The sequence below is a fragment of the Pristiophorus japonicus genome, chromosome 10 (assembly GCF_044704955.1).
Source record: "Pristiophorus japonicus isolate sPriJap1 chromosome 10, sPriJap1.hap1, whole genome shotgun sequence".
Lineage (NCBI taxonomy): Eukaryota > Metazoa > Chordata > Chondrichthyes > Pristiophoridae > Pristiophorus > Pristiophorus japonicus.
The window spans coordinates 160372681-160388644 of NC_091986.1; the positions used below are offsets into that span (position 1 = coordinate 160372681).

The 15964-nt window shown below is 45.2% G+C and overlaps 1 protein-coding gene across 4 annotated transcripts in view; it reads left to right on the forward strand.

Annotated features, from left to right (window-relative positions):
* The window catches only part of LOC139275153 (anoctamin-7-like), a 116316-nt gene that overhangs the window by 35179 nt on the left and 65173 nt on the right, over positions 1 to 15964 (forward strand). For all 4 annotated transcript variants that reach the window (XM_070892223.1, XM_070892225.1, XM_070892224.1 and 1 more), the window contains exons 5-8: positions 3336 to 3549; positions 6894 to 7016; positions 8830 to 8925; positions 9270 to 9358. In XM_070892223.1, the coding sequence (XP_070748324.1) occupies positions 3336 to 3549; positions 6894 to 7016; positions 8830 to 8925; positions 9270 to 9358 (522 nt within the window). The remainder of the gene's footprint in view (positions 1 to 3335; positions 3550 to 6893; positions 7017 to 8829; positions 8926 to 9269; positions 9359 to 15964) is intronic.

Consider the following 15964-nt stretch of genomic DNA (forward strand, 5'->3'; position numbering starts at 1 on the left):
TGCCACTCTGGATTGTCCCGGGCAATGGTCCCGCATTGTTGGGGAGGAGCTGGTTAGCTGAGATGAACTGGAAATGGGGGGATGTGCACGCCATGTCATCTGTGAAGCGAAGTTCATGCTCACAGGTCCTACAGCAATTTGAGTCACTATTTCAACCTGGCGTCGGGACGTTCAAAGGTACCAAAGTAGTGATACGCATCACCCCGGACGCCAGACCAGTGCACCACAAAGCCAGAGCTGTGCCATATGTGATGCGGGAGAAAATTGAGAGCGAGTTGGACTGGTTGCTGAGAGAGGGCATCATCTCGCCCGTTGAATTCAGCAACTGGGCGAGCCCCATCGTTCCCGTCCTAAAAGCGGATGGCTCAGTCAGGATCTGTGGCGACTACAAGGCCACTATCAACCGGGTATCTCTAAAAGACCAATACTCGCTCCCGAGAGCGGGGGACCTTTTTGCCACGCTGTTAGGTGGCAAGCTGTTCACAAAGTTGGACCTCACTTCAGCCTACATGACCCAAGAACTGGCCGACGAATCTAAACTACTGACCACCATCACCACGCACAAGGGCTGTTTGTTTACAACAGGTGTCCGTTTGGTATTCGGTCAGCGGCCGTGATTTTTCAAAGAAACATGGAAAGCCTACTCAAATCCATTCCGGGAACGATCGTATTTCCGGACGACATCCTCATCACGGGTCGTGACACCGAGGAACACCTCCACAACCTGGAGGAGGTGCTACGCCGACTGGACCGGGTAGGCCTGCGACTCAAAAAGTCTAAGTGCATGTTTTTGGCTCCCGAGGTCGAGTTTCTGGGCAGGAGGGTTGCTGCAGACGGGATTCGGTCTACCGAATCCAAAACTGAGGTGATTCAACGAGCGCTCAGGCCCTGCAACACATCGGAGTTGCGTTCATTTCTGGGACTCTTGAACTATTTCGGGAACTTTCTGCCGAACTTAAGCACATTGTTGGAGCCGCTACACGTGCTCCTGCGTAAGGGTTGCAATTGGTTTTGGGGAGACTGTCAAGAACGGGCTTTCAATCGGGCGCAGAACCTACTTTGTTCAAATAAGTTGTTGACCCTGTACGACCCCTGTAAGAAATTGGTTCTGACATGTGATGCATCGTCCTATGGGGTTGGGTGCGTGTTGCAGCAGGGTAACGCTGAGGGCCAACTACAACCTGTGGCTTATGCCTCCAGGTCGCGCGCTCGAGCTGAAAGGGGATTTGGGATGGTTGAGAAGGAAGCACTCGCATGTGTCTATGGGGTGAAAAAGATGCATCAGTACCTTTTTGGCAGGAGGTTCGAATTAGAAATGGACCACAAGCCATTAACATCCCTGCTGTCAGACAGCAAGGCTGTCAATGCCAATGTGTCAGCTCGCATACAGCGATGGGCTCTCACGCTCGCTGCATATGACTACACCATCCGGCACCGGCCCGGCACCGAAAATTGCGCTGACGCGCTCAGCAGGCTTCCACTGGCCACCACTGAGGGAGCAGCGGAGCAAAGCGTTGAGATGGTCATGGCTGTCGATGCCTTTGACAGTGCAGGCTCCCTCGTCACAGCCCGCCAGATCAAAATCTGGACCAACAGAGATCCCCTCCTATCCTTGATTAAGAAATGTGACTTGACTGGGGATTGGGCGCCCGCACACAGAGCATGCCCTGAGGAGGTCAGACCGTTTCACAGACGGATGAATGAGCTCTCCAGCCAAGCCGACTGTCTACTATGGGGCAGCCGGGTAGTCATGCCACAGAGGGGCAGGGAAGCATTCATCAGGGAACTCCACAGCGAGCACCCAGGCATCATGCTGATGAAGGCCATTGCCCGGTCACATGTGTGGTGACCGGGAATTGATTCAGACCTGGAACACTCTGTTCGCAGATGCACGACGTGTGCCCAGCTAGGTGAGGCCCCGCTCAGCCCGTGGCCCTGGCCCACCAGGCCATGGTCACATATTCACGTCGACTATGCGGGCCCATTCATGGGAAAAATGTTTCTCATTGTGGTTGATGCGTACTTGAAATGGATCGTGTGCATCGTTTTGAAATCGTGCACGACATCCACCACTGTGGAGAGTCTGCGCGTGGTCTTTGAAACCCATGGCTTGCCGGACATCCTTGTTAGCGATAATGGCCCATGTTTCACAAGCTATGAATTCCGGGAGTTCATGTCGGGTAATGGCATTAACCATGTCAGGACAGCACCGGTCAAGCCGGCCTCCAATGGCCAGGTGGAACGTGCGGTCCAAATCATAAAACAAGGCATGCTCCGGATTCAAGGACCCTCCCTTCAATGCCGCCTATCGCGCCTCCTGCTGGCCTATAGGTCCCGACCACACTCGCTCACAGGAGTCCCGCCCGCGGAGCTACTCATGAAACGAACACTCAAAACTCGGCTGTCCCTCATTCATCCAGTCTTGTCCGACATAGTTGAGGGCAAGCGCCAGTCCCAAAACAAGTACCATGACCAAAATTCAAGGGGGAGATGTATAGAAATTGATGACCCCGTATTTGTTCTCTATCACGCTTTGGGGCCCAAATGGCTTGAGGGTACTGTAATAGACAAAGAGGGGAATAGGATCATAGTGGTTAAACTTAACAATGGGCAGATACGCTGCAAGCATCTGGATCAAGTAAAAAAAAAAGGTTCAGCATGGACACTGAGGAACCTGAGGAAGATCATGAGATGGTATTAACACCACCACCAAGGAACGAGCAACAAGAACATTCAGCAGACCACAGGTGACAGACACGCACACCAAGGCTCAACAACCAGAGCCCCAACTGCGGAGCTCCACGAGAGAGCGCAGATCACCCGAGAGACTTAACCTATGATCCCAATAAGATGTTGAGGGGGATGTGATGTCATGTATGTAACCTTTATGTAACAACACTGCAATACTGTATATACGTAAGAAATGCACACTTTGACCACAGGGGGTGAACTTGTGGGAGACACTCCTCACCTGGTCATCCAGGTACATAAAGGGAGGTCCCATGCAGGATCATCACTTCTTGGTCCTGGGAATAAAGGTTCAGGTCATGGAGTGACCTTGTCCATAGAATGTGTCTCATGTGGATTTGAGGTATTGTGTGAGGACTTTACACTCAACACAATGCATTATTGCAACAATGGGTCTACCAAACAATAATACATTCACGTTCCATTTAATTCACACAAAAATAATTGATATCAAATGACATGTTTTATTATACGTTTTATGAAAATATATTTTACATTTTAAGTTAACCTGTGGGTTTAAAGTGTTAACAGAAATCTTTTATATTACAGTTTTCATTTGTTATAATAAACATTTTTTGTCTCTGCAGGTAGAACCAGATCAACCGATTATCCGGATGCAAGGACAGAGCTTAATGAGTTATGGGCAAAGAACTACCTAAAATTCCAGCCCCTCCATAAAATCCGAAATTATTTTGGTGAAAAAATCGCACTTTATTTTGCTGTGATGGAAACACTTTTAATTACTCTGATCATTCCTGCACTCATTGGTTTGGTTATTTTCATTTATGGCCTTTATTCCAGGTACTGTAATTTTCTCATTTATTTTTCAGGAGAGTTTGTGAACTGTTAATGCTTGGGTGGTACAACTGGAGTATTACATTTTTCATGGTATCACAGTTGACTCCTATTAAAAATAAATAGGATTTTCTGGTCCACAAAATGTTGCTCTGGGGTGATGGGATTGTGCACTAGCACCCTTATGGGCTATTTCACAAGGTGGAATGCCATGGATTTGTAACTGTCTAATGCTGGGATCTTGATTATTTCCTCTCATGGGTGAAATGGCTATGGGACAATTGTCAGTTGGAGCAAATGATACATGGCAGGTTGTCTGGGAATCTGAGGAAGCTACAGTAAACAACCACTGCAGCTCTGTATACCGAGCTTGGTAGTTTTGAAGGCTTGGTATTCGAACACACTTTTCCTCAGGTGGCCGAAGGCTGCACTAGCGCACTGGAGGCGGTGTTGAATCTTGTCCTCAATGTTTCCTCTTGTTAAGAGGCTCCTGAAGTATGGGAAATGGGCCACGTTGTCCAGGGCCACGCTGTGGATCTTGTGACTGGGGGGGCGAGGACAGGCTGGTGGAGGACCTTTGTCTTACGGATGTTTAGTGTAAGGCTCATGCTTTCGTGCGCCTCAGTAAATACGTCGACTATGTCCTGGAGTTCAGCCTTTGTATGTGCGCGGACGCAGGTGTCATCTGCGTACTGTAGCTCAACGACAGAGGTTGGGCTGGTTTTGGACCTGGCCTGGAGACGGCCATTGAAGCACTGACCACACTTGATCAGCTCCGTTGGGCAGGCCACATTGTCCGCATGCCAAACACGAGACTCCCAAAGCAAGCGCTCTACTCCGAACTCCTTCACTGCAAACGAGCCAAAGGTGGGCAGAGGAAACGTTACAAGAACACCCTTAAAGCCTCCCTGATAAAGTGCAACATCCCCACCACACCTGGGAGTCCCTGGCCAAAGACTGCCCTAAGTGGAGGAAGTGCATCCGGGAGGGCGCTGAGCACCTCGAGTCTCATTGACGAGAGCATACAGAAATCAAACGCAAGCAGCGGAAAGAACATGCGGCAAATCTATCCCACCCTCCCTTACCCTCAACGACTATCTGTCCCACCTGTGACAGGGACTGTGGCTCTCATATTGGACTTTTCAGCCACCTAAGGACTCATTTTTAGAGTGGAAGCAAGTCTTCCTCGATTCTGAGGGACTGCCTATGATGATGAAACAGCCACTCTTTCTTCACCTCCCACTCCCCCACAAAAGCACCCAAATTGCCTACAAGAAAAAGATATTGACCAGTACAAAGAGCATGCAAATCTCATACATGACCTATCCTTGCAGGACCAAATTGGGCAGAACCTCTCCCAAGCATCAACACAACCTAGGGGGAATTATTGGACTGTTCAGCAACTACCTGTGTACACACAGCCGACTAACCTTGTACCTTCCAATAGCACTGTGTAAACTATATACAAGTTATTGATGTGTACTAAAACATTCTGAAGTATGTGGACGATTACGTATGATTATTGGCAATAAAGAAAGCTTTCTTTGAAATTTGCCTTCAATGTGGAGAAAAAGTAAAATTTTTATTTAGACACTTCTCCTGCAATTAATGGAAAAGGTTCATTATGAGTTCTTCCAACATTTGATAATTTGACTATCTCAAATGTATACTAAAACATAAATACAATATTTAGTAATTGATTACGCAAACCAAATCTTAATGGTTGAATTTGAGAGACTTTACATCCATAGGGATACAGATAATTTATTCATGGAGTTTGCATAATTGTGTATGGAAATACAATTGCAGAGCCAGTCTATTTTTTTATACTGTAGCTTCAGCATTGCTGCTGAGTAGTTTTTGCTTCATTGACACTAAAGTTGCTCTACGCTCCATATTTGGGGCTGAACTCCATTCCAGAGCCCAGCAGGAACCCTCCTGGTGGGGGTCATCCCACATTGCTTGGATTTGACACCGCATGGCAGTGGCACCATCAAATCTATTTATATTTTTAAAAATTGCGAGACCAAGTGTTGATTTTTAAATGTTTATATGAATGCATATGCTGCTGCTCAAGCTCTCAAACACCATGCAGAACCGTTTCTCCTGGTCAGAAGAATTGCAGTATAAACTAGTTACTACTTGGCTGAAATCTCCTTCCCAGTTTTGGCTGGGTCTGCAGTTATGCTGCTATACATGCTTTCATTTTTTTTAATCCTATGGATATTTGACTTGTGCATTTATACTCTCTCTCATTTTATAACTCCATCTTCTGTGAAGACCTTCTATTCCAATCTCAAACATTATTTCCTTGTCCATTTGATAGTAGTAGCTTTGCCTCCATGAAAACAAATTGAAGTGAAAATTAACCGGGCAAAGCTGAGTCTTGGGAACCAAATGGCCACAAAATGGTGTGAGATGCTATAAATTTATATACAAACTCTGACTTTGTTTTATATATAGGTCAAGGTATTTTTACTGGGCTCAGTTGGTAGCACTCTCAGTTCGTGTCAGAAGTTTCCAGGTTCAAACCCCACAACAACAACAATTTGTATTTTTATAGCGCCTTTAACGTCGTGAAATGTCCCAAGGCACTTCACAGGAGTATTATGAGATGAAAAAATTTGACACCGAGCTGCATAAGTAGAAATTAGCGCAGGTGACCAAAAGCTTTGTCAAAGAGGTAGGTTTTAAAGCGTCTTGAAGGAGGAAAGAGAGGCTTAGACAGGGAGTCCCAGAGCTTTGGGCCTAAGCAACAGCAGGCATGGTCACCAATGGTTGAGCGATTTATAATCAGAATTTTGAAATCGAGGCGTTACTTAAGCGGTAGCCAATGTAAGTCAGCGAGCACAGGAGTGATGGGTGAGCGGAACTTGGTGCGAGTTAGGACATGGGCAGCTGCGCTTTGGATGCTATATCCCACTCCAGCGAGCACAAAATCTTGGCTAACGCTCTAGTGCAGTACTGAAGGAGTGCAGCGCTGTCGGAGGTGCTGTCTTTCATGAAACGTTAAACCGAGGCCTTGTCTGCCCTCTCTGGTGGATGTAAAAGGATGTAAATGGCACTATTTTGAAGAAAAGCAGGGGAGTTCTCCACCTTTTATCTTGACCAATATTTATCCCTTAACCAACATCACTCAAAACAAATGATCTGGTCATTATCACATTGCTGTTTGTGGGACCTTGCTATGTGGAAATTGGCTGCTGGGTCTCCTATAGTGACCAAACTTCAAAAGTGCTTTGGGATGTTGTGAAGGGCACTATATAAGTTCTTCTGATGTACTGTACCTGTTTTTCTGTTAATATAAATCTTCCAACTGTTCATCTTATTGATATATTTTTCTCTCTCAGTATATCCTGTTACATTGCCAGCAGTTACCTAGAAGATTTTTTGCAGAGGCAAAATTACAAAGAGCTTTGTTCATCTCCAAACAAGATCTCAGAGCTGATAGACAAGTCTATGGATATAATCAGGTAAATATTGATTTTGGGCAATTGTTTTAAACATTGTATGTTCTATTTCTAAAATACATGCTTTAGTGTATCCTTAATACTTTACTATCTAATTAGCTTGAAATAATGAAAGGATAGTGTGCCAGTAATAGTACATTGCAGGAGTATTTACTCTAGTTGGTACAAGCTCATAAGTTATGGCAACGTTTTTCACAAGTGAAAGTACCTATGTAATACAACAGCAATGCTGCAATTTTTGTTTAATTGCATGGTATTCTATGTTCTAGAAAATGTTATGTAATGCAGAAAATTGTAATCCTGTTTTCGTTGCTCCAGAACATCACTAACACCCAGGTAAGTATTCAGAATAATTAAGTACTAAAATTTGTCAATTGAGCATGTGACATAATCTTAAAGGTAGGTACAGATGAGGGGGGCTTTTGGTCTATTTAACTCATCATTGTGTATAAACCTACTATCCCTCCACCACAGTATCTAACTGCCTCTTGAATGACACAGTACCTCCTTGGAAGATCATTCCAGACATTAATCACTTTTTGTGAAGAAGTGCTTCCTTACATCAATCCTAAATCCTGAAACCAGATTATATATCCCTTATTCTTTAATTTGAAATAGTATTCATGATTCACCTTTTCTATTTCACTTAGTATGTTATACACCTCTGCATACAAACCCTTCTCATTTACCGCTTTCAAATCTGAAGAATCCAAACTTTTCTAACCTAATTTTCCGAATTTAATCACCACTCTGAACTAGTCTGTATTCTGATTAGCGACCAGCAATAGTTTCCAATTCTATTGAAGGTCACTTTGTGTGATGGGATGTGTTCCCAGCCTGGGTTCACAGCAGTTTGGATGGGAGGCTAACAGGGCAGGGATGATCTGTTGGTAAGATATCCATTATCACTATTGGAACATAAGAAATAGGAGCAGGTGTAGGCCATTCGGCCCTTTGAGCCTGCTCCGCCATTCAATAAGATCATACTTAGTCTTCTGCCTCAACTCCACCTTCCCTCACTATCCCCATATCCCTTGATTCCCTTAATATCCAAAAATCTATTGATCTTTGTCTTGGACTATACTCAACAACTGAGCATCCAAAGACCTCCTGAGGGAGAGAATTCCAAAGATTCACAACCCTCAGTGCAGGCATTTCTCCTCTCAGTCCTAAATGGCCAACCCCTCATTCTGGGATTGTTCCCCCCAAGTTCCCAGCCGGGGAAACATCATCCCAGCATCTACCCTGTCAAGCCCTGTAAGAATTCTATGTTTCAATGAGATCACTTCTTATTCTTCTAAATTCTACTCCTCAATCTCTTCTCCCCTCCCCTCCCCAGGGCAATTACCCCCATCCTAGGAATCTAGTGAACCTTTGTTGCACTCCCTCTAAGGCAAGTATATAATTCCTTGGGTAAGGAGACCAAAATAGTACACAGTACTCCAGTTGTGGACTCACCAAGGCCCTTTCATTGCTAAAGAAACAATTTCCCAGGATGATCTAAATAAGAACTCAATCCCACCAACCTTGCACCGAAACCAACAAAAGTCTCACATCAATATTACCAAACATGTCCTGAGCTCCATTGTAGATCTGAAACCTGGCAGCATCCATCCTCCATGGCTGACGAAGCAAGTGATTGAGGAGTATGTGAGCCAGAGTGGTGAGCAAAAAGTTTCTGAACTTTGGGACCAGCTTAACCGCCTTTTCAAGTACTGTACTATGTTCCTATTACTGCCAGTGATCTATGATACTCGGATAGCCACATCAACACACAGTGGTAAACCTAACCAAGTCTTGTGTTGCTTTATTTCAGGGGTGTATGTAATAACATTGCTGGAAGGAAACGTATAATTGAGAAAGGACTTAATGCAACCTGTGCTAATACGAAATTGAAAAATTCAACTTTGCAGTAAGTGTTTTGCTCCTGATCTGAGGTTTTTGAATATCTCTATCTGTATCCCTTTATATCTATAATGTATATTAATCTTGCATCGATGCTGTTTGACTTCCCATTGTCATGTTTTTGCCACTCTTTGTTCTGATTAGAACTTCTATGTCCACATTTGCAATGGAATTCATGTAAACCTGTCCTGCTGATTGTGCAATTGGATAGCTGTGAGAGAGTTTTTGCCTGTCTTTTGTTACCATCTATCTAAAAATGGCTGAATCAAATCGTTCTCTCCTCCAATCTATATTTTTAGCCAATGTCTTTGCTTTGTTTGCAGTTATTCTCTAATTTTGTTTTTGTTACAGGATTGCGTCAGATGATTTCTTTACTATAATCCAGTCTTCCTTTGATAATGATGCCACACCATGGTTTGCTCTTGCTGTTTGCCTGTGGGGTAAGGAATCTGTGAATGACAACAATAGAGAACACCAAAAAAATATATTTTATCTATATATATATATATATATATCTAATATCTATCTGGAGCAGTGAACACCTTTTTAGACAATATTTACACCATAGAATACTTCATGCTAATGAAATATAAAGATAAATTTGGCCTGGCATATCTTGAATTCAAATTGGTAATATTTCAGATAATTGGCAGAATTAACAGCATGATTTTTTTTAGAATTGCAGTGTTTGAACTATAAGGAAAGAAAGTCTTGCATTTATATAGCATCTTTCACGACCACCGGATGTCTCAAAGCGCTTTACAGCCAATGAAGTACTTTGAGTGTAGTCACATGGGAAACGTGGCAGCCAATTTGCGTAAAACAACTCCCATAAACAGCAATGTGATGTGATAATAACCAGATAAACTTTGAAAACATTTTTTTGATTGAGAGATAAATATTGATTAGGACACCGGGGATAATTGTTGCCAAATTAAGTTAATTTAAGGGTTATGTCATGGCAGGAGAGCTCAGACCTGTCATGCTCCTCCTGTGCTATGTGTGAAATCAGTACTATGTGTGCGGGAAGTGTATCCAGCTGCAGCTCCTGTCAGACCGCATTGCGGCACTGGAGCTGCGCATGGATTCACTCTGGAGCATCCGCGACGCTGAGGATGTCGTGAATAGCACGTTTAGTGAGTTGGTCACACCGCAGGTAAAGGTTACAAAGGCAGATGGGGGATGGGTGACCATCAGGCAGAGTGGAAGTAGGAAGGTAGAGCAGGAGTCCCCTGCAGTCATCTCCCTCCAAAACAGATATACCACTTTTGGATACTGTTGGGGGAGATGGCTCATCAGGGGAAGGCAGTAGCAGTCAAGTTCATGGCACCATGGGTGGCTCTGCTGCACAGGAGGGCAGGAAAAAGAGTGGGAGATCTATAGTGACAGGGGATTCTATTGTAAGGGGAATAGATAGGCGTTTCTGCGGCCGCAAATGAGACTCCAGGATGGTATGTTGCCGCCCCGCCCCGGTGCAAGGGTCAAGGATATCTCGGAGCGGCTGCAGGGCATTCTGGAGGGGGAGGGTGAACAGCCATTTGTCGTGGTGCATATAGGTACCAACGATGTAGGTAAAAACCGGGATGAGGTCCTACAAGCTGAATTTAGGGAGCTGGAAGTTAAATTAAAAAGTAGGACCTCAAAGGTAGTAATCTCAGGATTGCTACCAGTGCCACGAGCTAGTCAGAGTAGAAATAGCAGGATAGTTGAGATGAATATGTGGGTTGAGGAATGGTGCAAGAGGGAGGGATTCAAATTTCTGGGACATTGGAACCAGTTCTGGGGGAGGTGGGACCAGTACAAACCAGACAGTCTGCACCTGGGCAGGACTGGAACCGATGTCCGAGCGGGAGTGTTTGCTATTGCTGTTAGGGAGGGTTTAAACTAATGTGGCAGGGAGATGGGAATCTATGCAGGGAGATAGCGGGAAGTAAAAAGAGATAAGGAAAAGTGGAGGGCAGAGAAATCAAAGGCAAAAATCAAAAAGGGCCATATTACAACATAATTGTAAAAGGACAAAGAGTGTTTTAAAAAAAAACAGGCCTGAAGGCTCTGTGTCTCAATGCGAGGAGCATTCGTAATAAGGTGGATGAATTAACTGCGCAGATAGCTGTTCACGGATATGATGTAATTGGGATTATGGAAACATAGCTCCAGGGTGACCAAGGCTGGGAACTGAACATCCAGGGATATTCAATATTCAGGAAGGATAGATAGAAAGGAAAAGGAGGTGGGGTAGCGTTGCTCGTTAAAGAGGAGAGTAACGCAATAGTAAGGAAGAACATTAGCTTGGATGATGTGGAATCTGTATGGGTAGAGCTGTGAAACACCAAAGGGCAGAAAATGCTAGTGGGAGTTGTGTACAGACCACCAAACAGTAGTAGTGAGGTTGGGGACAGCATCAAACAAGAAATTAGGGATGCGTGCAATAAAGGTACAGCAGTTATCATGGGCGATTTTAATCTACATATAGATTGGGCTAACCAAACTAGTAGCAGTACGGTGGAGGAGGATTTCCTGGAGTGTATTAGGGATGGTTTTCCAGACCAATATGTCGAGGAACCAACTAGAGGGCTGGCCATCCTAGACTGGGTGATGTGTAATGAGAAAGGACTAATTAACAATCTTGTTGTGCGAGGCCCCTTGGGGAAGAGTGACCATAATATGGTAGAATTCTTTATTAAGATGTAGAGTGACACAGTTAATTCAGAGACTAGGGTCCTGAACTTAAAGAAAGGTAACTTCGATAGTATGAGATGTGAATTGGCTAGAATAGACTGGCGAATGATACTTAAAGGGTTGACGGTGGATAGGCAATGGCAGACATTCAAAGATCACATGGATGAACTTCAACAATTGTACATCCCTGTCTGGCATAAAAATAAAACGGAGAAGGTATCTCAACCATGGCTAACAAGGAAAATTAGAGATAGTGTTAAATCCAAGGAAGAGGCATATAAATTGACCAGAAAAAGCAGCCAACCTGAGGACTGGGAGAAATTTAGAATTCAGCAAAGGAGGACAAAGGATTTAATTAGGAAGGGAAAATAGAGTATGAGAGTAAGCTTGCCGGGAACATAAAAACTGACTGCAAAAGCTTCTATAGATATGTGAAGAGAAAAAGATTAGTGAAGACAAATGTAGGTCCCTTGCAGTCAGAATCGGGTGAATTTATAATGGGGAACAAAGAAATGGCAGACCAATTGAACAAATACTTTGGTTCTGTCTTCACTAAGGAAGACACAAATAACCTTCCGGAAATACTAGGGGACCGAAGGCCAAGCGAGAAAGAGGAACTGAAGGAAATCCTTATTAGTCAGGAAATTGTGTTAGGGAAATTGATGGGATTGAAGGCCAATAAATCCCCAGGGCCTGATAGTCTGCATCATAGAGTATTAAGGAAGTGGCCCTAGAAATAGTAGATGCATTGGTGATCATTTTCCAACATTCTATAGACTCTGGATCAGATCCTATGGATTGGCGGGTAGCTAATGTACCCCACTTTTTAAACAAAGGAGGGATAGAGAAAACAGGGAATTATTAGATCAGTTAGCCTGACATGGGTAGTGGGGATAATGTTGGAATCAATTATTAAAGATGTAATAGCAGCGCATTTGGAAAGCAGTGACAGGATCGGTCCAAGTCAGTATGGATTTATGAAAGGGAAATCATGCTTGACGAATCTTCTGGAATTTTTTGAGGGTGTAACTAGCAGAGTGGACAAGGAGAACCAGTGCATGTGGTGTATTTGGACTTTCAAAAGGCTTTTGACAAGGTCCCGCACAAGAGATTGATGTGCAAAATCAAAGCACATGGTATTGGGGGTAATGTACTGACATGGATAGAGAACTGGTTGGCAGACAGGAAGCAGAGAGTCGGGATAAACGGGTCATTTTCAGAATGGCAGGCAGTGACTAGTGGAGTGCCGCAGGGCTCCGTGCTGGGACCTCAGCTCTTTACAATATACATTAACGATTTAGATGAAGGAATTGAGTGTAGTATCTCCAAGTTTGCAGATGACACTAAACTGGGTGGTGGTGTGAGCTGTGAGGAGGACGCTAAGAGGCTGCAGGGTGACTTGGACAGGTTAGGTGAGTGGGCAAATGCATGGCAGATGCAGTATAATGTGGATAAATGTGAGGTTATCCATTTTGGGGGCAAAAACACAAAGTCAGAATATTATCTGGATGGCGGCAGATTAGGAAAAGGGGAGGTGCAACGAGACCTGGGTGTCATGGTTCATCAGTCACTGAAAGTGGGCATGCAGGTACAGCAGGCAGTGAAGAAGGCAAATGCTTTGTTGGCCTTCATAGCGAGGGGATTTGAGTATAGGAGCAGGGAGATCTTACTGCAGTTGTAAGGGCCTTAGTGAGGCCTCACCTGGAATATTGTGTTCAGTTTTGGTCTCCTAATCTGAGGAAGGACGTTCTTGCTATTAAGGGAGTGCAGCAAAGGTTCACCAGACTGATTACCGGGATGGCTGGGCTGTCATATGAGGAGAGACTGGATCAACTAGGCCTTTATTCACTGGAGTTTAGAAGAATGAGAGGGGATCTCATAGAAACGTATAAGACTCTGACTGGACTGGACAGGTTAGATGCGGGAAGAATGTTCCTGATGTTGGGGAAGTCCAGAACCAGGGGACATAGTCTTAGGATAAGGGGTAGGCCATTTAGGACTGAGATGAGGAGAAACTTCTTCACTCAGAGTTGTTAACCCATGGAATTCCTGCTGGAGAGAGTCGTTGATGCCAGTTCATTGGATATATTCAAGAGGGAGTTAGATATGGCCCTAACGGCTAAGGGGATCAAGGGGTATGGAGAGAAAGCAGGAAAGGGGTACTGAGGGAATGATCAGCCATGATCTTATTGAATGGCCTATTCCTGCACCTATTTTCTATGTTTCTATGTAATATCTCCAAGTTTGCAGATGACGCTAAGCTGGGTGGCAGTGTGAGCTGTGAGGAGGATGCTAAGAGGCTACAGGGTGACTTGGACAGATTAGATGAGTGGGCAAATCATGGCAGATGCAATATAATAAATGTGAGGTTATCCAATTTGGTGGCAAAAACAGGAAGACAGAATATTATCTGTATTGTGTTCCTAACACAGATGAGACTGCACACAGGGAGGTTAAAGTAACAGTGACCTCAGTCTTTATTAAGACACTCCAGAGTCAGGAACAGGTCTTAGGCGCTGGCTTATATACAGTGCTCCCAAGGGATGCTGGGATCCCTTGGGATTTCAGGGGATGCACTCCCTGGTGGTGGAACATGGGAGTGCATGCTTTACAGATACACAAGATCACTCTTTCCACCCGCCCGGCGCCCTCTCCCCCCCCCCAAAGTCAAAGTGAAAACTATTTACAAGGTGAGGCAGTCGGGAGCTTTTCTTTCCCTGGTGGTCCTCCTCGGTACAAATGTCTGTTCTGGTGTGTTTGCTGTGCCCTCGCTGGTCTGGCGTGTTGTTGGCGCTGCAGGGCTGCTGGGTGAGCCTCGCCTTGCTGGGCTGTTGGGCATGATGGGTTCAATTTCCTGGTGCGGGATGGTGTCGTTCATCTTTTGGGTGTGTATTGTGGGCTCGAGAAAGATGGTGTCTGCTGTGGGTTGTTCAGGGCAATCTGTGAACCGCAGCCTCGTATGGTCCAGGTGCTTTCTGCAAATTTGTCCATTGTCTAATTTGACTATAAACACCCTACGTCCTTCTTTAGCTATCACCGTGCCTGAGATCCACTTGGGACCATGTCCATAGTTTAGCACATACACAGGGCATTCAGATCAATTTCCCTTGACACAGTGGCGCGACCATCGTTTACATTTTGTTGCTGCCGCCTGCTCTCTACCTGATCATGCAGGTTGGGGTGAACCAGCGAGAGTCTGGTTTTAAGTGTCCTTTTCATGAGTAGCTCAGCCAGGGGCACCCATGTGAGCAAGTGGGGTCTCTTGCCGTAGCTGATCAGTACTCGGGACAGGCGGGTTTGGAGTGAGCCTTCTGTGACTCGTTTAAATCTCTGTTTGATTGATTGTACTGCCCGCTCTGCCTGCCCATTGGAGGCTGGTTTAAATGGGGCTGAGGTGACATGTTTGACCCCATTGCGGGTCATGAATTCTTTAAATTCGGCACTGGTGAAACATGGCCCATTGTCACTGACCAGTATGTCAGGCAGGCTGTGGGTGGCAAACATGGCCCTCAGCCTTTCAATGGTGGCGGTGGCAGTGCTCCCTGACATTATTTCACATTCAATCCATTTTGAAAAAGCATCCACCACCACCAGGAACATCAACCATGGTCTAGAGGGCCAGGACCACAAACTTAGTGGTGCCTCTCTGGGCGTGTTGCTCAACTGAGCACACACGCTGCATTGCTGTACACAGGACTCTAAGTCAGAGTCGATACCGGGCCACCACACGTGGGATCTGGCTATCGCTTTCATCATTACTGTACCCGGATGTGTGCTGTGGAGATCCGAAATGAACGTCTCCCTGCCCTTTTTGGGTAGCACTACGCGGTTACCCCACAACAGGCAGTCTGCCTGATTGGACAACTCGTCCTTTCGCCGCTGGAACGGCTTGATTGGCTCTTGCATTTCAACGGGGATGCTGGCCCAGCTCCCATGCAGTACACAGTTTTTTTACTAGGGACAGCAGAGGATCTTGGGCTGCTCCAAGTCCTAATCTGGCGGGCCGTGACAGGTGACTTATCATTTTCAAATGCTTCCATGACCATTAACAAGTCTGTGGGCTGTGCCACTATCAACAAGTTTGCAGGCTGCGCCATTTCCACCCCCGTAGTGGGCGATGGTAACTGACTGAGAGCATCCGCACATTTTTCGGTGCCTGGCCTGTGGCAGATGGTATAGTTATACGCTGATAGCGCGAGTGCCCACCTTTTGTATGCGGGCTGAGGCATTAGTATTTATCCCCTTGTTTTCAGCGAACAGGGATATGAGGGGCTTGTGATCGGTTTCCAGCTCAAATTTGAGGCCAAACAGGTACTGATGCATTTTCTTTACCCCAAACACACACACGAATGCCTCTTTCTCAATCA